This window comes from Silene latifolia, chromosome 10 (genome assembly GCF_048544455.1).
Source record: "Silene latifolia isolate original U9 population chromosome 10, ASM4854445v1, whole genome shotgun sequence".
NCBI lineage: Eukaryota > Viridiplantae > Streptophyta > Magnoliopsida > Caryophyllales > Caryophyllaceae > Silene > Silene latifolia.
In genome coordinates, this window is record NC_133535.1 from 49831539 (window position 1) to 49854979 (window position 23441).

A 23441-nucleotide genomic window follows, 5' to 3' on the forward strand; every position below is an offset into this window, starting at 1 on the left:
TGTTTGATATGATGATTGTACTGTGTTTGTGGTTGTGATTGTTGTTGATGGTTCTCGAGATGCGTTCTCGGCTGAGTGGGGTCACTTGCGGGAGTGACTTCACGCCCTAGTTTTGCCCTTCGTGGAACCCACCACGGAAGGGGATGTGCACATTAATGGGACAGGGTTATCGCTCGTGTGATGAGCGGGGCTTAGGTGGGAACGGCAGCTGCGGTCCCCCATCGCGCGAGCGGGTCCAGGTGGACGATCGGTATTGAGATGATGGGAGTTGGTGGTGTGTGTGTGTGTGTGTGACGGTTCAAATTGTCTGTTTATCTTATTATTGTTATCTATATTGATTGTGTGATTAGTACGACCCGGTGTTGTTTTGTAAACCTGCGGTGATCCATTCGGGGATGGTGAGCAGATATTGAGCAGGTATTGAGGTGAGTACTGGGATAGCTGGGATGCCACGACATGATGATAGGAGTCTTCCGCTGTAGCCTTAGTTTGTTTACATTTCAGTTAGACAGTCGTTTGAGAATAATGTATTGCACTTTTAGTTGGTTTCATGGATTGTAACTATTCGTTAAACTATTTATAATAAACGTTGTTTCGTTATTGTTGTTTGATTATCATTGCCTCGGGTAACCGAGATGGTAATGTCTTCATACCTGAGTGGTCCTGGTAAGGCACTTGGAGTATGGGGGTGTTACAAATGGTATCAGAGCGACGATCCTGAAACCTGTAACCAATGAACTTAATGAACATAGGGAGTCAATTAAAATGAACCCGGGGTAAAAGTTGTAGGAGCTAGTGCAAAGGCTTGGGAGACGTCCTAAAGTCGCGGGGGTCGCCCTACAACTTTGAACCGGTCACATGGGGGAAGTGATTGTCGAGTCGTATGTGTGTTTGGTTAACTTGTTTACAAATGTGATGGAATGTGTTGATTGTTGGATGTTCGAATTGGAAGTTGAGGAGGTGAAAGAAAAGTGATGATGTATATAGAAACTGTTGATGAAATGATAGCATGTTTTGAATGTTTTACAACGTGGCAATTAATAGCATGATTGTTATGATATAATGTGATTTATAAAGTTAGCATGTTAGCATATGACGTAATATGCGGGTAGCTCTTACGTATTAGTGTTACTCGATCGAGTGGGACTGACTCGATCGGGTGGGTTTTTGGCGATTTTGAGTCCAGAATCGAGTTTTGGGGCACTCGATCGAGTAACTAGGGGTACTCGATCGAGTAGGGGGTCACTCGATCGAGTAGCCTAGATACTCGATCGAGTAGGAAAGAGATCAGAAGGTCTGTTTGGTTCTGGAGTTTGGGTACTCGATCGAGTACGTGGGGCACTCGATCGAGTAGCCCGTTACTCGATCGAGTGTGTTTGGGAACTCGATCGAGTGGGTTCTGGGCATCGTGTTTTCGTGTTTTGAGGTTTAGTACGTGTGTTTATGTTTACCCCTTTCTTATATAGCTTCAAGATGCCGCCCAAGAGAATCGCTTTGCGCGAGAGCCGAGCTTATGACCGTGGATGACATCGTTAAGATGTTAGATCACCAGGACGCTCTTACTGAGACCCTGAAGAGAGTGAATGAGGACAAGGATAAGAGTAAGGAGAAGGAGGTTGATCACTCTAAAATCAGCCTCTATATTGTGAGGTTTAACCCGAAAGAATACAAGGGAGTTGGGGAGCCTAATCTGCTTGATAGTTGGCTGAGAGAGATGGAGAACATCTTAGACTTGGTTCATTGTCCTGATGAGATGAGAGTGGAACAGTCGCTGCGTTCTATCCGAGGGAGGCGAAAGAAAGGCAAGTGATGGGATTCAAAGAAGGTGAGTGCTAAGGAGATATACACCAACCAAGGCTTACCCGCTATACCTTGGGAGGAGTTTCGTAGGGGGTGTGAGGAAGGAGTTTGTACCGGAGCATGTGAGGAGTAAGTTGAGGAAGAGTTCGATAAGTTTAAGATGACCACGAGATGTCGGAGCCGAGTACTACTACAGACAGTTCAATGAGAAGTCCAGGTATGCCGAGGATATGGGTTTGAGCGAGGAGAACCTGGCATTGAGGTTTGAGAGAGGGTTGACTACCACGATTATGGATAAGTTACCCGTGGGGATCCTTTCTGATGTTAAGGAAGCCTATGAGAGGGCTGGGAGAGCGGAGAGGCTGGTGGAGATGGCTCAGGAGAGGTCTGGTGGTGAGAAGAGGAAGTCTGAGATCGAGGGTGGTGGCCAATCTAATTACAAGAAAGGCAACCACAATCAGTCTAAGGGGTTTTATTCTGGGTCAGGGTTCAGTGCTGGGGCTTCCTTTGGGCGTGGCCGTGGGAGTGTGAGCAATAGTTGGGGAGTGACCTGCTTTGGTTGTGGTGGCGTAGGCCACAAGAGACATGAGTGCACGAGTGCACCGGATCTTTCGGAGACTGCGCGAGCTTCGCGAGCAACGACCGGGCGGATCATGGCCAAACCGGGAAGTCGAGTTACAGTGGAGGAAACCGCAACGGCGGTAATTCTTATCAGAAGACACCGACGAACAACAACAATAATCAAGGGTCGGGTGCTAAGCCGACCGCATCGGCCAGTACTGTCCAGGGAGGTGGACAGAAGACCAGCGGCAAGTTATTCATGATGGAGAAGAAAGCAGCTGAGGAAGATGCGCACGTTATCACCGGTACATTCCTTGTTAATGGTATTCCTACGTTTGTTTTGTTTGATTCGGGGGCTTCTCAGTCGTTTGTGTCTTCGAGTCATGTAAAACAGTTGGGTTTGAGAGTATATGAGTCTGTTAGTGAGCAAGTTTTCATACCTTCGGGTGAGTCTGTATCGTGTGGGAGGTTGTTTAGAGATGTATCTTTGATAGTTGGGCAAGTCGATTTCCCTGTAGACTTGCTAGAGTTTCCTTTTAATGGTTTTGAGATGATAGTTGGGATGGATTGGTTAGGAAAGTATAAAGCTAAGATAGACTGTCATCAAAAGAAAGTGTCCTTAAGAGGTCCAAAGGGTGTTAGTGTGTCTTACCGTGGGTTTCTAGTCAAACCCAAAGTTAAGTTGATTGCAGCTGTCACCTTGAAGTCTTATCTGAGGAAGGGATGTCCGTCGATCTTGTGTCATGTGAGAGATGACCGGATAGAGAGTCCGACAGCTTGATGAGATACCGATGGGTGGGAGAGTTTGCGGATGTTTTTCGAAGAGATTCCGGGTTGCCACCGAGGAGGGAGATAGATTTCACCGTAGAGTTGAAGCCGGGGACGGGGCCAATCTCTAAGGCACCGTACCGTATGGGTCCTAAGGAGATGGAGGAACTTAGGAAGCGGTTGGATGATTTGATAGAGAAGGGATACATTAGACCAAGTGTATCGCCTTGGGAGCACCAGTTTACCTGTTCGTGAAGAAGAAAGATGGGAGCTTGAGGTCGTGCATAGATTACGGGGAGCCGAAGTGTGACGATAAAGAACAAGTATCCTTTGCCAAGGATAGATGACCTGTTTGATCAGTTGAGCGGTGCAACAGTCTTTTCTAAGATTGATTTGAGGTCGGGGTACCATCAGGTGAAGATTAGAGAGGTGGACATACCAAAGACAGCTTTCACGTCAAGGTATGGCCATTATGAGTATGTGGTGATGCCGTTTGGGTTGTCTAATGCGCCGGCGGTGTTTATGGATTTGATGAATAGAATCTTGAGATTCTTGGACCAGTTTGTAGTAGTGTTTATCGATGATATCTTAGTCTACTCTAAGACTAAGGAGGAGCATGAGGAGCATCTGAGGATCGTGTTGCGGACTTTGAGGGATCATGAGTTGTATGCTAAGTCGTCCAAGTGTGAGTTCTGGTTAGAGAAAGTTACTTTTAAGGCATGTAATCTCTAAAGATGGGGTAGGCGTGGATCCGGCGAAGATTGAGGCGGTGACAAAGTGGGAAGCACCAAGAATGTTCTTTGAGGTTAGAAGTTTCTTGGGTTTAGCTGGATACTACAGACGGTTCATGAAAGATTTCTCCAAGATAGCTAGACCGATGACAGCATTGATGAGGAAAGAGAACAAGTTTCGTTGGGATGAGAGTTGTGAGACGGCGTTCCAAACATTAAAGGAGCGTTTGACCACAGCTCCCGTCCTCGCATTACTGAAGGGAGCGAGAATTTCGAGGTTTATACAGATGCCTCGAAGAATGGGTTGGGATGTGTGTTGATGCATAATGGTAAAGTGATTGCCTATGCTTCTAGGCAATTGAAGCCTTATGAGGAGAACTACCCTACTCATGATCTGGAGTTGGGTGCGGTGGTGTTTGCTCTCAAGATTTGGAGACATTACCTTTATGGAGCAATCTTTAAGGTATTTTCTGATCACAAGAGTCTTAAGTACATCTTCACGCAGAAGGAGTTGAACATGAGACAGAGGAGGTGGATGGAGCTGATTGGTGATTACGACATGGAGATTATCTACCATGAAGGGAAGGCCAATGTTGTTCTTTGATGCTTTGAGTAGAAAGAGTGTACATTCCTTGTGTACACTCTATCTTTGATGAGGCCGAGGATGAGGTAGCGAGCTTTGGGATACATATGATGCGAAAAGGAGATGCCATGGGTGATATGACAAAGACATCCGGAGTTTTATGATGACATTCGGGATAAGCGGGCTTTGGATCCTAAGATAGTTGAGTGGAGAGTGGAGTAGAGAAAGGGACAGTGTCCCGGTTTTCTATTCATACAGATGGTAGTTTGAGGTTTGATGGTAGGTGGTGTGTTCCTAATGATGAGGAGTTGAAAAAGACGATCATGACAGAAGCGCATTGCACACCATATTCAATTCATCCAGGTGGAGACAAGCTATACAAGGATTTGAAGAAAACGTTTTGGTGGCCTGGGATGAAGAAAGAGACTGAGTTTGTGTCCCGTTGTTTGACATGCCAAAGAGTTAAAGGGGAACAGAGAAGACCACAAGGTAAGATTCGGTCTTTAGAGGTGCCTGAGTGGAAGTGGGAATCCATTTCCATGGATTTCATTGTGGGTTTGCCTAAGAGTCAACAAGGTAACAACATGATTTGGGTGATAGTGGATCGTCTGACCAAGTCAGCTCACTTTGTTCCAATGAAAGATACATGGACTAAGGCACAATTGGCTATGGCCTATCGAAAGAACGTGCTTAAGTTACATGGAGTCCCTAAGGACATAGTGTCTGACAGAGATGCGAGGTTTATATCAAGGTTTTGGAAGGAGTTGCAGGAATCGTTGGGAACACTTTGAAGATGAGTACGACATTTCATCCTGCGACGACGGAGACGAGAGAACAATCAAGACTCTTGAGGATATGTTGCGAGCTTGTGTGAGGGATTTTGGTGGTAGGCCGGGAGCGGAGGTTGGACTTGATAGAGTTTTCTTACAACAACACTATCACACCGCATTGGTATGGCACCGTTTGAGGCTTTGTATGGGAGAAGATGTAGGAGTCCAATCTGTTGGGACGATAGTCTTTGAGGCAAAGGGTTTTAGGACCAGAGATGGTGCATGAGATTGTGGAACAGATTAAGATGATCAGGGAACGGATGAGAGCAGCCCAGGATCGACAAAAGAGTTATGCAGATCTACATCGTCGGGACATAGAGTTTCAAGTTGGGGACAAGGTTTTTCTGAAAGGGTCTCCGATGCGTGGAGTTATGAGATTTGGGAAGAAAGGCAAGCTAAGTCAGAAGTTTATAGGGCCTTATGAGATCTTAGAGCGAGTTGGGGAAGTTGCTTATCGTCTGGCTTTACCAGCTGCGTTAGAGAGAGTGCATAATGTGTTTCATGTATCGCAGCTGCGGAAGTATGTGAGTGACCCGTCACATGTGTTGGAGGCAGAGAGCTTAGAGCTAGATGAGTCTTTATCATACCTTGAGGTGCCTAAGCAGATTCTAGACCGAAAGGTTAGAAAGACCAGGAGTGGTGAGACAGTTTTGCTTAAGATCCTTTGGTCTAACCACGAGACCGAGGAAGCTACATGGGAGCCAGAGGAAGCTATGAAAGAGCGTTACCCTTTCCTCTTTGATCAGGTATGTATGGTTACGGGGACGTAACCTTGTTTCTTTTAGGGGGGTAGGAGATGATCGCGAGAGTTTTTAAGAGTTTTATAACCCTTTTATATGTTGTGTCGGTATGTTTGTCGGGATGAGTTGGGTTAGTATCATGTTTTACGTTGAATTTTTGTTTGACCTTCGAGTCGGGAAGCTTATGGGAGTACCTTTGTTTAGTAGTGGTTTGAACTTCGGGGACGAAGTTCCTTTTAAGGAGGGAAGACTGTAATACTCCGTATTTATAAGTCTTGGGGTACTCTATCGAGTAGCCCTTACTCTGTCGAGTAAGGGTAAGTTGCGAAATAAAATAGTTTCTGACCTGTTGGGTACTCGATCGAGTAGCTGGGGTACTCGATCGAGTAAGGGGGTACTCGATCGAGTACCTTGGGTACTCGATCGAGTGTCCGGTTTTACGGGGAGTTTTCTCGGGTTTTGTTAATTATGCGATTAAGGTATTTAAACATAATCGTCATTGTTTTAAATCACTTTTACAAAACCTAAAACCCTGTTTAAGAGAGAAAGCAGCCAGTTCATCTTCCTAATCGCATTCTTAGCAATCCCCGGAGTTCAGACGGTCAGTTCTTGTCGTAATTCGTATCGTTGAGTTCCTTGCGTCGAGGGTAAGCTTTTAATATAATTTTTATAATGTTTTGTTAAGATTGGTTAAACCCTAATTTAGGGATTGGGGGTTTTTGTGTGTAGTATGTGATGTGTAGTCTTTATGTGTTATGTGTTAGGAGGAGGATTCGTAGAAGAGGCGTTTTGATACAGCTGTAGATACCGTCTGCTTGTTGTGCTTTCCAGGTAGGATTTCCTACTCAGTATTAGTCCCATAATGGGATATTGGTGATGTGCTGTAGTTAGTTGTTTGATATGATGATTGTACTGTGTTTGTGGTTGTGATTGCTGTTGATGGTTCTCGAGATGCGTTCTCGGCTGAGTGGGGTCACTTGCGGGAGTGACTTCACGCCCTAGTTTCGCCCTTCGTGGAACCCGCCACGGAAGGGGATGTGCACATTAATGGGACAGGGTTATCGCTCGTGTGATGAGCGGGGCTTAGGTGGGAACGGCTGCGGTCCCCCATCGCGGCGGTGGGGTCCAAAGGGACGATCGATTTGAGATGATGGGAGTTGGTGGTGTGTGTGTGTGTGTGACAGTTCAAATTGTCTGTTTATCTTATTATTGTTATCTATATTGATTGTGTGATTAGTACGACCCGTGTTGTTTTGTAAACTGCGGTGATCCATTCGGGGATGGTGAGCGAGATATTGAGCGGTATTGAGGTGAGTACTGGGATAGCGGGATGCCACGACATGATGATAGGAGTCTTCCGCTGTAGCCTTAGTTTGTTTACATTTCAGTTAGACAGTCGTTTGAGAATAATGTATTGCACTTTTAGTTGGTTTCATGGATTGTAACTATTCGTTAAACTATTTATAATAAACGTTGTTTCGTTATTGTTGTTTGATTATCATTGCCTCGGGTAACCGAGATGGTAATGTCTTCATACCTGAGTGGTCCTGGTAAGGCACTTGGAGTATGGGGGTGTTACATGTAATGCTGGTAAGCCAAGGCCTAAAATGGCTTATAAACCTAAAGCCCAGCCTGCGGTCCGGGAGCCACCCAAGGTTCAGGCAGTCCCATCTTTTACCACCCCTCCTTCTGGTCGTCTAGCTACAACAAGTACTTCTAAACAGACTCCTCAAAAGAAATTTGTAGCTGCAAATTTATCTAACAGATTTACTCTACTGCAGTAAGACAATGGTATTGGAATGGATGAGACTGACTCTACTCATGGTGGCATTGAGGTTGATTCTCCTGTGCAACATGAAAAGGAGATTGAACTGGAACCAGGAGGGCCCCCCCAGTCCTCATAATTCTCACAACTTGGAACATTAGGGGTCTAAATGACCCCACAAAGCAACAAGAGGCTTTGAGCTTTCTGTTGGATAATAAGGTTGACTGTGGTGCTTTTCTAGAAACACATGTCAAGACCAAGGCTGTTCTGGATATTTGTAGGAATACTTTCTCCGGGTTTCATATGGTTAATAATAATGATCTCCACTATAATGGCCGGATTTGGATTCTCTGGAAACCCTCTACTATTTCTCTCCATGTGCTATCAAAATCTGCTCAGCATATACACTGTTCTCTCTTACATCATGCTACTCAACTTATGTATGAGGTGACCTTTTGTCTATGCTTTTAACACAAGAATGGAGAGATCTACTCTCTGGAATGATCTGTTGGAAATTTCATCTAGTGTATCTCATCCCTGGGTTTGTACTGCGGACTTTAATGTTGTTCTTACTATGGAGGAGAGGTTGGGAAGTGAACATATTCACATTGCTGACATGTCTGATTTTGGTACTTGTTTGGATGGGTGTGGGCTTGCTGATCATCCCGCCATAGGGTGTCATTTCACTTGGAATAATAAGCAGGGGGATGGGTCAAGATGGGCCAAACTGGATAGGGTGCTCACTAACAAGACTTGGGTGGAAACTGTCACCTCTACTGCTGCTTTTTTAGTGGCAGGACTCTCTAATCATTCTCCTAGCCTTATCAACATCTAAGATTCTTCACCACCCCACAGGAAAACTTTCAAATACATGAATTGTTGGGGGCTCTCTCCCCAATTCCAGTCTTGTATTCAGGAGCATTGGCATATTGGATACTTTGGGGGAAAGATTTCTAGTCTTTTTCAGAAGCTTAAGAAACTTAAGGGACCCTTGAAGACTTTGCATCTCTCTTCCTTCAGTAGACTGTCTACTCGAGTAAGAGCTGCCAAGCAGGAGCTTCTTACCTGCCAATTGCAACTGCATGAGGCTCCCCAGGATAAAAACTTGTTGCTTACTGAAAATCACCTCTTTCACACTTACCTTGGTCTTAAGAAAGCTGAGCTCCATGATGTTCAACAGAGGGCTAAAGTTCATGATCTTAAATTGAACGACTCTGGTACTAAATTCTTTTATTCCAAGATAGCTGTGAGGAAGGTCAAAAATACTATAGGAAGCATACTGGATGATACTGGGAGTATGAGAACTGGATTACAGGAGGTTGCTGCAGGCTTTGCCTCAAACTATCAAAGTTTGCTTGGCTCTTCCTCACCAGTTAAGCCTCTGCCCCCTGAGCTCTTTGTTCAAGGATTACTTCCTGTAGAGTATTGTGAGGGTCTTATTCAGCCCGTGCAAGCAAATGAAATTCTGGATGCTCTAAAAAGTATTGATAGGAACAAGTGTCCTGGCACAAATGGCTACTCTTCAGGATTCTTCTTGGATGCTTGGAACACGGTGGGGCATGATTTCAAAGAAGCCGTGATTGAATTCTTTCAGACTGGTACTTCGCCAAAAGCTGCCACTTCTACTCTGCTTGTCATTATCCCTAAAATGGTCACACCCTCTACTGTCAAAGACTTTCAGCCTATTGCTTGCTGTACCACCTTCTATAAGGTTGTGAGCAAAATCCTGGTCAATAGACTTAAGACTGTTCTGGACTGTATCATAGGCCCTGAGCAAGCTGCATTTGTAGCTAATAGGGATCTCTTTGACAAGACTATGATGGCGTATGAGTTGGCTTCAAGATATAGTAGAGCTTACCTCACCCCTCGCTGCTTGTTGAAGGTGGACATCAGAAAAGCCTTTGATTCAGTAAGCTGGGATTTTCTTAAGAACACTTTGCTCAAGCTAGGGTTCCCCTGGAAGTTTGTTAACTAGATCATGGCTTGCATATCTACTCCCTACTTCTCTTTGCAAATCAATGGAGGGACTGAGGGGTTATTTCCTAGGAAAAGAGGCCTTAGACAGGGGGATCCTCTTTCCCCCTATCTCTTTGTCATCTGCATGGAGATGCTGTCTAGACTGCTTAGGAGTTTGCCTAGGCATGAGGGCGTCTCTTACCATCCAAAATGTGTCCAATTAAATTTAACTCATCTGATTTTTGCAGATGATTTGCTTGTTTTTACTAGAGGGGACTTACCTTCAGTTAAAGCAGTAGCAGACTGTCTTGCACTCTTTGATGACTTGTCTGGACTTCAAGCAAACCCTGCTAAGACTAGCCTTTACTTTGGTGGGGTAAATCAAAATGTTAAGAAGCTGATCCTGGAAAGCACTGGTTTACTGAGGGGGAGCTCTTATTCAGATACCTGGGGATCCCTCTTTTTAATGCAAGGTTGGCTAATGCTATGTACCAGCCACTTTTAGATAAGGTCAGGGCCAAAATTAATCATTGGGCACGTCACTCACTCAGTTATGCAGGTAAATCAAATCTTATCAATTCTGTGATTTTTGGCCTAAACAATTTTTGGGGGGCTAGTGTTCTCCTGCCAAAGGGTATTATAAAGAAGCTTGATAAACTTTGCAAAGACTTCTTGTGGGGCATTGAGGATGGTCATAGAAGGCATGTTTTTATGAGCTGGAAAGCTATTTGCCAGCCAAGGAGAGAAGGGGGCATAGGCATTAAGGAGATTCTGGGATGGAACTGTGCTCAAATGATGAAGTGGATTTTGAAACTTATGTATACACCTGAATGCCTTTGGTCCAAGTGGGTCCACAAATATATTTTGAAAGGGGAGGACTTCTGGCATGCTCAAACCAGTATTAGCCACTTTTGGTACTGGAATAATGTTGACAAAATAAAAAATTTCCTAGTTTCTCGTGCTGGTTCCCCTGAACAAGGAGTTGCTTGGATTCATTGCTGCTCTGCAAATGGTGCTTTTTCCACAAATAGAATGTACCATTTTCTTAGGGATGATGCTACAAATGTTCCCTGGTATAATACTGTCTATGACAGAGCCTGTGTCCCAAGGCATTCCTTTATGGCTGTCCTTTCAATCCTTCATAAGCTGCCAACTACAGAGCAGCTGGTGGCCAGAGGGATATGCATTCCAAATCGTTGTGTGCTTTGTGAAAGACAGAGTGAGGACGTGGGTCATCTCTTCTTCACCTGCTATTTTTCCTCTATTGTTTGGCAACATGTTGCTGACTGGCTGGCATTGGATTATTTCTCTTTGGATTTAGCTCAGGTTATGAATTACTACTGCACTCATGTTCGAGGGGGACACCCCCTCCATGGATGGCTTCGGGGTGGCTTGCTAGCTACCATATACTACATCCGGTGGGAGCGAAACAATAGAATTTTTAGGGGGATTGCTGTATCTTCTGAATCTATATGTGCTAAGATTAGATTTGTTGTTCGAGCACGTGTGCTCTAGGTTTTCTTATGGTTTTCTTCTTTGATGTATACTTAGGGGGTTATTCTGACCTCCTTTGTGGCATGGTGGAACGGGTCTTGTATTCTCATTCTTTGATTTATTGAATATAGATCCATGCTTTTCTGCAAATAAAAAAAAATTAAAATTAAAATTATATTTATTAATATTAATACTATTACATTAATATTATTACTATTATTATATTATATTACAATTATTACTACTACTACTACAACAACAACTACTACAACAACAACAACTACTACTACTACTACTACTACTACTACTACTACTACTACTACTACTACTACTACTACTATTATTATTATTATTAGGGTAAATTGATAGCTTATACCTTATATAACACCATTTTTCAAAACTTATACCTAAGATAAATTTTTTTCAAAACTTATACCAAAAATCTTATTTTCTTGCAAACTTAATACCGAATCTCAACAAATGACATGAGTTGACAGTTTTGCCCTTATTAATTAAATGCAACCACCTTTTTCTCCACTCATTAGACCCCCTTAACACACACATCCTTCATAACCATCGCCCAAAACGATCACCACCAATGTTAGCACCACCGCCCCACAACTAGCCTACCGACGGCGGCCCATCCAACCTGTCCCACAATAAAGCAGTAATTAGAAGTGTTTACAGCATTAGACCCCTTATTCCAGTTGTAATTTTTGATGAATGTGTGTGATTTTCGTGCTAAAATCGACATAATAGCTGTTATATTTATGAATCGTATTTGAATGAGCTGACTAATTGCGAAATGATAGTAAAGACTGAGCTTATTCACATATGATGTTGTGATTTTCTATTGCAGTTGTAATTTTTTTCATAATTGTGCATCGGTGCTGCGGAGGTGATTTTTCGCTCATTTATCACCTTTTGAATTAGCTCTATATGTATCGGAAACAAGAAATTTGCTTCAAAGCGAAAAATTGCGCATGGTTCTGTCAACTTTTCGATGAATAGAAGTCAGTGGTGCTTAATTGTGGCTCATGAGGTTATGCTTGTGATATTATAGACAATCTGATGGTGAATCGACCTGATTTTGCAGGATCTGACAAAGTTTAGCGTTCTCTGATTGACCTAATTTTATGTGATTTTCAAATTTCAGTAAGATGACTATTTGTTCCATGTGTAGTCTTAGTTGACGGAGTGGCTAACTATCATTGATAAGTGATATGGAGTACTTGTTTTTGAGGTAGTCAATTTGGTCTTCTAATTACTGCTGTATACATTTCTTATCCTCTCAAGATAAATCAATCCACCAACTTCGCAACCATTCTTCATTGCCGCTGCCACTAAGACCACGCTATGACAAAAAAATACCTAGTGGGCCGCATCCGTCTTGCATCTCTTTAGGCGTCATGGTCGGAGAATGTACTTATTGTGCTTGAGGATACGAGATCTGTGGGGTGTCGGAGCATATATAAGGATTTCAGGTCGTGGGTGTTCATGAACTAAGTAGGAGTGGTACGGAAGAGGTCGCAAACATGATTTTATGTGAGGCGGTGGTTGCGCCGACATCGGCGGTGATGATAGTGGGGGAAGAGGTGGCAGTGAGATATATGTGGTGGATTTGGAGTTTAATGAGTTAATGTGGGGGAGAAAGGTTGGATTATTTAATTAATAAGGGTAAATTTGTCAATTTGTGTTCTTATTTGGGATTTGGTATTAAGTTTGAAAGAAAAATGGATTTTTGGTATAAGTTTTTAAAAAAAGTTATCTTAGGTATAAGTTTTGAAAAATGGTGTTATATAAGGTATAAGTTATTAATTTACCCTTATTATTATTATTATTATTATTATTATTATTATTATTTTTTTTTTTTTTTTTTTTATTATTATTATTATTATTATTATTATTATTATTATTATTATTATTATTATTATTATTATTATTATTATTATTATTATTATTATTATAGAAGAAGATTACTAATAATAATATATATACTAATTCCCTATTTACTAAATGAATAGGTGATTCTACGTTTTTTTCCGCCTAAAATATTAACTTTTATTTGGGCTTTTATCTTTTGCATTCTACTATGGGCCAAGTCTAACGTAAAAAATGATTGCCAAAAAATATGTATGTCCTTCTATTCTACTATGGGCTAAATCTAGATCATATCAATGATCTTGCCTAAATATAACGTAAAAATTGATTGCCAAAAAATAAGTATAAAATTCTCAATCATTGTCAAAAAATAAGTATACCGTCAATCATTGCTATAATTATCTAATTAATTCAAGATATATTAACAAGGCCAAATCTGCAAGCTAATAACGCAATCATTGCTATAATTAAATTTTCGCATTAATTCATCCCCTATCTACTAAAAGAATAGGTGAATTCACAAATTTTCCCTCCAAAAGGTATCTTTTTAAATCAGAAAACTATTGATAATTAATAATTATAATGTATTTCACTAAATAACTAAATTAATAAGTATAATATATTTCATTATATAATTCTTTTCATTAAAATTAATCTTTTCACCAAATTATGAATTTTTACTAAACAGTAAACTATAATATTTTAATTAAAGTATAAATAATACATAAAACTACTATAAATCATTAACTTTGTGGTATAAAAAATAATTTTTAAAAAAATACATTTCAGCACATTACTCAATTCTCTTTGATTAATTTTCAGTTTTAATTTTTTTTGGCTTGAAACAAAATACATAACGAGAAAAATGAAAATTAATGAGATACCACTATTATTTTACAATGGAATTTTACCCAGTTTTCTTGAATAATTTTACAGTTCAATTTTTTTTCCTTATATCAAAAATATAATGACTGGAAAGATGAAAATTAATGAGGTGTTAATTTAGAATGATTAAGTAATACAAAAATAAAAACACTATAAATACCGCGCATTCATTGCGCGGGATCTAAACTAGTAATTATACTAACTTGAGTGTTTAGGTACCCACCACAAACCACCTTCTGTCCTAATTGGATGGAATAATGGAGCACCAATTTGCCAAATTGTTGTTCAAAGCCTAGCTCGTGTAAGTATCATACTAATTTGAGTGATTCTGTAGCCACCAAGAACCACCGTCAATCTGAATTTAGTTAATTAAATAAATAAATAAAAGTTAACAAATCTTAATTTTATCTTTCACAAAAAAATAAATTTTGAATGATTAATTAAAAATCAACAAATAATATTAATAATTGATACAAAAAGTAAAATACTTTATTAATTGTTAAATTGGAATCAATCTTTTGAGTCATTTGAGCAATTAGAATAAGTTTTAGGAAAAATGATGATTTAAGAGTTCATTTGGTTGGATTTTAGGTAAAAAGGGTATTAAATGGAATGTGAAAAAATGTATGTGAAAAAATAAAGTTTGTATTTGAAAAAAAAAAACGTATTTATAATAAAAGTAATAATAGTAATATTTTTAATAATAATATTAGTTTATTAAAATTAACAGTAGCAATGTTATTAATAATATTATAATTAGTTAATATTCATATTAATAAGAGTATTAGTAATTGTATTATTTATATTAATATCGATATTATTTTTGATTGTAGTAATCACAATATTCATTATAATAATAATAATAATTGTGATGATTAGTTAATTAATAACAATAATAAAAATATTAATAATATTGATATAACAATTTTAATATAATAATAATAAATAAATAAATATTACTTGTAAAATATTAATAAAATCTATAAGTTTAAGATAAGTAGAAATGAAATGTGCTGAACTTAGTGTGGCTGAACTGAACTGAATGAATCTGAGCTGAACTGAACTGAACTGAATGAAGCTGAACTGAACTGAACTGAGCTAAACTGAATTGAACTGAACTGAACTGAACTGAATAGAGTTGAGCTGAACTGAAGTGAGCTGAAAATAAGCTAGAAAGAACAGGGCCTTACTCTAGGGGTGATATTAGTGGCATTGACTAATATTATTGGAGGTATAAAGGTTGTTATCTTATATTATTGTGGGTTTCGAATTTGTTTGATTCGAGACTGTTACGTTGTATTGGCACTATTTTTATAGTGAATTCTAGTCGATTTGGCTAGTGGATTTTATTTCCGGTTTGGGAGATTTTGCCCTGAGTTTGACCCTAAATACTGTTTAATCTTATTCTTCCTTACATTTATTTACTTTTACGATTACTTGTCAATTAATTACTTCTATTGCGCGTGGGAGATTGAAGCTAATTTTTTCCCGACATATATAAAATAAATTATCTTCCAAGCACTTTTATCAGACGAATGGAAGGCTTTTAGATATTCAGATATAAAATAAGTTATCTTCCTAGAATCAAATGATGGGTAACTATGAACTTTAATTTGTTCATTGCAATTCGCAATGTGATCTTATCTAATACTCTTATCGGTGATTCAAAGTGATCTGAATATATACATACAGCAGTTTTTTCCCAACCAAAGTCACGAGTACCACCATCTTCTAGTTATACGGAGTAGGTGATAAGTCTTTGTCGACTTCACCAACAGTTGGCGGCTTGTCTGTATCCTACTGTATTATGAGACAGATTTTAATCAAATAATGCTCAATAGCTTAGCTTATGTAATTGTTTTATTTATTAAACTAATTAATGGTTTGTTGATATATTGGTCAAATGTAAGACTTTATATTAACTTTTTTTTTGCGAATAATAAATATTGGTCAAACGTAAAAATTCATATTAATCTTTTTTTTTTCTCTCATCTTAAAAGAATACTTGCAAGCCATTGAAAATCGGTTTAAGACTCTAGACAAATCCCTTGCTTTGAAACTTATGGCCGATCTTGTAATCATGAAGTTTGATGTTTCTTGCACAATGATTCTTAATGTCAATAAAATGATAAATCTTAAGCCAAAGTTAAGATTTTGTGATTGACTACGGGTGATGCTTTTCTAGTCCAATTTATCTTAACTAGCTTACCTTTTCATTATGAACCTTTCAAAATTCATTACAACACTATTACCGAAAAGTGGAGTCTAAATAAATTAAATAATAAATAATTTAGTTCAAGAGGAGTCTAGGCACGACTCACAAGGTAATTAAAGTTGCTCATTTCGTTCAAGAAGTTGGGAAAAAGAATAATTCATCTCGTAAGAGACTAGCACCTAAATCTGATGATGTTAATCAACCATTAAAAAAGAAAAAGAAAGATGATGTTTGTGCGTCATTTCCAGGCGTATTGTGCTAAGTGCAAAGCATGATTTAAAAAGAAAGGTAACCCAATAGGTTTCATAAGTTATTTCGAATCAAATCTTACTAATCTATCTTCTTTTACTTGGTGGATTGACAACCGATGCTAATGTTCATGTTTCGAATTCTATGCAAAGATTCATTATGATCCAAAGCACAAATTTAAGTGAGAATTTAATTTTTATGAGAAATAAAGACAAAACATCCACACTGAGATTTTTCATGCAATAAATAAAGATAGCATTAATGTGAATAATCATTATGGTTGTACATCATAATGACTATATTTATGTTGCATTCAGCTGTTTTATATCATATTTTTGTGTCTGATCTTGTATCTTACTAACTCTTTTTATTTTTTGATGACAAGTGCCACATCGGAAGTCAAAAGTCAAAATGTTGACCCGTCAAATGAAATGTAAAACTAATATTTTTAATTTGGACGAAATTTAATTAAATTAGTCCATTTTGATTATTGAAGTCCGAGTCCGATTCATTAAAGTGATAAAACCCGGCAAAATGGGTCAAATCCACCTAAATGTGTTCCGGACACAAAAATGGGCCGAGTTGACTTCCAAGTCCAAGCCCATTAAAAAAACCTAGAGTAGTTCTAGTGTGCATTTCTCTATAAATAGGGAATGGAAAAGGTAGGGAATGGAAAAGGTAGAGGAGAAAAGGTCAAGATTAGAAAATTCACTCTCTCTACCAAATCAAATCCTTCTTCCAACTTCCATAAAAAAAAAAAGATCAAACCATCGTCTCTAAGGATCGACATCGAAGCACTTCAAATCCCGTGTCACCATAAAAATTTACGAACATGCAATAAACATTAAAGAGGCAAGAAAATAATATGGAAAACAAGAATTTTATTATTGAAAGATTGATGGTTACAATTTCCGTAATTCTCTTGTGATATAAAATAACCACGAGTTTTAACGATTTTAGAGTATTATTTTGCAGCGGAATTCAAAAGTAATATTTTTTGTGTTTTTGTATGTAAAATAGAACAAAAATCAAGGATATGAAGTGAATTGCTCTTCTTCCTCGCAAGAAATTCGAAACAACACACAACTAACACTCAACCTCGCAAGGAAGAATGGTAACTATCTCACCCTCGCAAGAATGAAATAACAATCTTATAACTCGCAAGCTATAAAACACACAACTATAAAACTTGAATTAAACTCTCTCCTTCTTCAAAAAATAATCGACCCGATTCTTGGACCAACGACCTCCCGGATCAAATATGAACCTCAAAAATCTTAATGCAATACCGGAACTTGGATCATGTTTCAGCTCATCATCTTCTATACAAACTTTAAGCACGTCTATCTTGTTTGATTTCAGACTCTTCTCGTGCTTTCCATGCTCATACCAATTCAACTCGTACCTTCCCAGCTTGTGCCTATTCAACTGCTACCTTCTCAGCTTGTGCCTTCCTCTTTTGTAGCTTTTAAACCATCTTTGCTTGTGTCTTCCACCCCACCGCCCTCCATGCACAAGTGTCTTAAAATCGAAATAATACTTGCTAGAAATTGCAATTCCAAGAACCGAACACAAAAGAAAACAGCACGACAATCCCCACCATATAGTATCTCATCAATTGATTTATCTAGTGGCGATCGATAAATTTTTTTGTTTCGAAAATTCCTAAAATACTTAGACGAATAGTCAAACAAACTGTCAGATACACACGTTTTACATCCTGAATAATCCATCGGTCTATTCAATCTAATTCGTCCGAGTTATTTTACATCAAAGTGGTCATCAGAGCTGTGTTCTAATTTGTTTCTTACCAAATTAATCTTGGGAAGAACATCATCATGTCTCGAAGGAAGATCAAACGTGCCTTGAAAAATTAAAGGAATTTCAGCTTTCCTTATTATTCACGGAGTTAGCACAAAGGCTTGATAGTGCTTCCAAAATTTTAGACAATATTGAACGTGGACTTACACAATCGTATGAAATAAAGAACGCAGAAGTAATGCTACGGTTTTATGTGTTGTTGGGTACTTTATCGAGTAAGGCTTACTCTATCGAGTAAGTGTGTGTTGGCGTTCTGGACAGTGTTCTGTCTGTCAGGTACTCGATCGAGTAAGGGCAACTCGATCGAGTAGGGGCAACTCGATCGATTAACTCACTTACTCTATCGAGTGCGTGGGTTTTTACGGGTTTTTGGCCGGGTTTTGATAGCAACGTGGGAATGGTATAAAAACACTTTCCGTCAGTTTCTTTTCACTTTTTACTCTATTCTAAATATTTCACACATGAGAACAAGTTACGTAGCTTTCCTCTCTCACTTTGATATCAAATCCAAGGGCTTGTGTCGTCGGAATCTAGAGTTCTTTACACCGTTGAGACCGTCGCGTTGTGGGTAAGATCTTAGTACAGTTTTTATATTGTTTCGTTGATTTTGGTTTAAACCCTAATTGGGTAATTTAGGGGTTTTGGAGTATTTTGATATTGGATGGTGATTGTATGATTGTATGATTGATAGGAGGTGATTACGTAGAGGAACGTTTCTGATTCGCTGTTGTGACGATCGCGGTAATTGCATTTCCAGGTAGGGTTTCCTACTCAGTTATTCTTTACATGATACGAGATGGTTGATTGGTTGTTGATTGTTGATTTTATGGTATTGTCTATATCGTATTTGAATTGGTAATTGTTGATGTTGTAGTTGGTTGTTGTGTTGTCTGTGGTTCGCGAGGTGCGCTCTCGGCTGAGTGGAGTCACTTGCGGGAGTGGCTTCACGCCCTTGATTCGCCCTTCGTGGAACCCGCCACAAGAGGGGATGTGCACATTAAGGAACATGGGTTTGCGCACGGTATAGATGAACGGGGCTTAGGTGGGAATGGTTGCGGTCCCCCACTGGCGGTGTGGATTACTGGTTGCGGCCGTAATCTGGCATGACTAGACCTTCAGGCTAGTCAGATAATTGTTGATATGACGGTGTTGGAGGATTGTGTATATTGTTGTTGTTGTATTATCTTATATCGCGTATGCAGTAACTGACACCGTTTAACTATTTAAAAAACTGTGGTGATCCATTCGGGGATGGTAGGCAGTTATTGAGCAGGTATGATATGGATGCGCGAGGGGTAGCTGGGCTTGAGTCATCTAGAGTCGTTTAGAAGTCTTCCACTGTGTTGTCAAATATTTTATATTACTTTAGTTTGTTTTTGGATTTGGAATTGTTGTATCACATTTTACAGTTTTGGGATTTTGTTATGTAATCACTTTAAACTTATCTATTTAAAGTACGTTCTATTATGGTCTATTTGATATTCATTCCCTCGGGTAACCGAGATGGTAGCCCTCTCATGCATTAGATGGTCCTGGTAAGGCACCTTGGTGTATGGGGGTGTTACAACAGAGGTAAAGATTGAACCAGATCGGAAGTCATTCGAAGTTGTCAATGAAGAAGAGGAAGAAAAGCAGGCTGATCAGATTAGTGAAGAAAAGATGGAATCTTTTAATGAGATTCAAGAGGAAGAGGAGATTCATCTTGTTGAACCGATAATTGACGATAAACAACAAGAAGAATTGATGGAGTGCAAATTAAATCTTCGAACTGATCCAATTCGTGATGAACAGGCTGATATTTTTGATGGTATTCATGAGGGACGAGCTTGTTAAAACCGATATTGAAGAAGAGCTCGTTGATATTCTGATGGTGAGTACAAACGAGGAATTGCCAAATATGTCCAAGGGTGAATCCGACGATCCAAATTTAATTTTGGGTAAGGAATTGTTACGTGTTAATAATTGCTTAGATTTTCGAAATGAAAAATATTACTTTTAAATTCCGATGCAAAATAATACTCTAAAATCGTTAGAACTCGTGGTTATTTTATATCATCTTGATTCCATCTCTAAGGGAATTAGGGTTTTGATAGTGCTACGAGGGTCTTATCGACTTAATCTCGTAGGGAGATGATGTGGTCGTTTTGTGACTTATTCCATCCAACCTACAATTTGGTAGTAGGAAGATGGGGTCGTATGACTTAATCCATCTATGCTCTCCTTAACCCTAATGATGAGATCTATATTTATAGTAAAGTAGCTTGGGGGGCAAGGTATCATCTTCTAGAATATTCTAAGATATTATCACAATATTTTTGATAATTATCTCTTATGCGCTAAAAATACTAAATTTCAGTGTCTACAGATGCCCCCTCGAGACTAGTTGTAGAGATTTGATGTCGGATGCAACTTGGTCTCGAACCTCTTCTACTGATCCTTGAGAATGGAGATGAAGAGCGGAAATTATCCCACCAGGCGTGCCAATTTGTAAACCATAAAAATTTACGAACCTGCAATAAACATTAAGGAGGCTAGAAAATAATATGGAAAACAACAATTTTATTATTAAAAGTGTTCAATTTTATATATACTTTTACCCCTAATTTTAGCTCAGTTTTGATTGCATTTCATACTTTAATTAGTATATTTGTGAGCTAATCTTGTGTTCTAGGTGTATTGTTTGTATTTGTTATATTTTGTAGGAATCTAAGCATTTAGAGGCTTTTTCCTATCACATTAGCAAGCACGAAGTTCACTAAGCTAAGTGGAAGTAAGATGGACCATGGTCGAAAATTATTAAATGACAAGGACTAAAACAACCATGGAAGAACGTGTTTCCAATTACCCAAGAAAGAGTGTACGAGATAATGCAAAATGATCTTACAAAAGAGCCCAAAAGAAGTCCAAATTTATGAAGAGAATTCCAAGCTTAGGATACTCTTTTGGATACTCTTAGGAAGAATATTATGAAGCATTAACCGGAGGCATTAAGGGACATTTATCGCATACTTAGGATTCCTTGGAGCATTTAAGCAAGGATTGAAGGAAAATGCCCGGATACCCATGGCCCCGAACGGGGCTGGCAACCCCGATCGGAGTTGACCCCCTCTTAGGATTTTACGTTATACCCCAATTTTATTATAAATAGGGGCCTTAATCCGTCATTAGGGATATCTTTCATACGTCTTTCATACACTATTTCACTCTCTATTAGCCTTAAGCAAAATTCTCTCTTAGTTTTCATTGTAGTTTTAATATTGTTAAGCATTTGGTTATTATTCAAGCTTTTGGTTCTCATTTTGTTCTACCTTGGAAGTTCTAGTTCAAGTTCCATTTCGGTAATTCTAATTCTAGTTTATTAGTTTACTTTTCTATTTTAATTATCATATAGTTTTATCATTAGTACTTTTACTATATCATATAGTTTGTTATTACATTTTATGATTCATCACTTAGCTTATATCATTTCTATAATCATGTCTAGCATTTCTTACGACACAATTTGTAATTTACATTTCAACATGAGTAGCTAATTTTCCTTAGTCTAGGGACTAGGGAAGCCATGCAATAACTAATATATGTAAAATGATAAATTAGGTTGATATAATATTGTCTAATTGTTTCTATCACATGTTTGTATCGTCACGTTTAATCTTTGTTTAAAGGCCTTATTCATTGATTAAGTTTGTTAATTCGTTCTATAAGTCGAGAGGCACGGAATCGGATTAGACTAAGCATATGTAGTAGGACGACCTAGTCATAAACGAGAGTTTCTCTAGGACCCGGTCTATGGTTGACACTAATATCGTGAGGTGGGTGTCTTTAAGCCTAAACAATTGACAATATTGTTACCGAGTTTAGCATGAATATATATTTACAATTCATGTGTGACCCGACTCCCATAGACTCTTTTTATCATATAGTTTACATCGTTATATTTGCTAATCATCAAACCAACCAACAAACCAAACCATTCGTAATCGACCTTGATAGAAATCTATTCATAGCATTTCATAGCGCAATTCCCGTCTCCTTGTGTTCGACCCCTATTACTACATTAATTTGTGTCTCGGGAAATTATCTTTGTTAGGTGTGTGACATAGCCTATCAAATGTTGGCGCCGTTGCCGGGGAGCACGGTTTTATTGCGTTTAGATTTGTTGATTTTTATCTTGTTTTCTTTTGTCTTAAGGAACACTTGTTCCTTGAGACCGTTACTTATCATTTTCTAGAGATTGTTGTCTTATGCCCAGGTCTTCTCGTAGTGGAGATTTGCTTTCACCGGATTCCGAGCCCGAGAAAACCTTTCGGAGAAGACGACGTTTTTGGAGAGAAGTGAAAGAAGCCGCTTCTCCCGTACAAGTTGAAAGTGCTAGAAAGTCTTACTTAGACGATCTTAAAGCTCTTGAAAAGGAGGAGGTTTCTAGTTCATCATCTCCACCACAACCACCATCTCCAACTAAAAAGATGGTGAAACTTTCCGATCACTCCAAGCCCACCGCGGCTATGCTTCCGGCCGGTATTACAACTATTCAAATTACCGCGCCGGAATTCGAGATCAAACCGGCTTTCATTAGCCTTGTAGAGAGGAAGCAATTTGGGGGAAGTCCTTTGGAGGATCCCAATTTGGATGTGCAAAACTTTTGCGATTATTGCTCTATGCATGATTCGGCAAACGGGCGTCACTCAAGCCCAAATTAGGGAAATATTTTCCCTTTTTCTTTGAAGGACAAGGCAAATCTATGGATTAATAGCCTTGATCGCACCTATATGGGAATCACAAATTGGGAGACATTGGCTCTTGCTTTCTATCAAAAGTTTTTTCCACCGGAGAAAACTCAAACCTTGAGGAGCCAAATCACCGGATTCCGTCAACAAGCTCTTGAGAGCTTATATGAAGCTTAGGAGAGGTACAAAGAATTGCAAAGGCAATGCCCACATCATGGGTTGGATGCTTGGTACCTAGCTATAATATTCTACAATGGATGTTGTGCCGAGTCCCGAAGGATTCTAGATTCCGCCAACAATGGGCAGTTTGATCAAATTGACACCGATATTGCTCATGCCACAATCGAATCTATGGCAATCCATGACGCGCAATATGTCAATTCCCGAAGTGTGCCACTCAAAGGTAAAGAAGAATCCTCCGAAAATCCCGTCTTA

General features: G+C 39.0%; 1 protein-coding gene and 1 non-coding gene across 2 annotated transcripts; one reads left to right on the plus strand and one right to left on the minus strand.

The window, feature by feature from the left end:
• Window positions 1-9756: 9756 nt before the first annotated feature.
• LOC141607562 (uncharacterized) lies at window positions 9757-20112 on the plus strand. Its single transcript, XM_074426914.1, has 3 exons — window positions 9757-10207; window positions 10294-11238; window positions 19850-20112. Exons 1-3 carry the CDS (start codon window positions 9757-9759, stop codon window positions 20110-20112), a joined length of 1659 nt encoding a protein of 552 aa, XP_074283015.1.
• A 3007-nt stretch (window positions 20113-23119) lies between these two features.
• Window positions 23120-23227, minus strand: LOC141610044 (small nucleolar RNA R71). Its single transcript, XR_012527938.1, has one exon. It is a non-coding gene; the product is annotated as a small nucleolar RNA R71 (small nucleolar RNA).
• Between the last annotated feature and the right edge of the window lie 214 nt (window positions 23228-23441).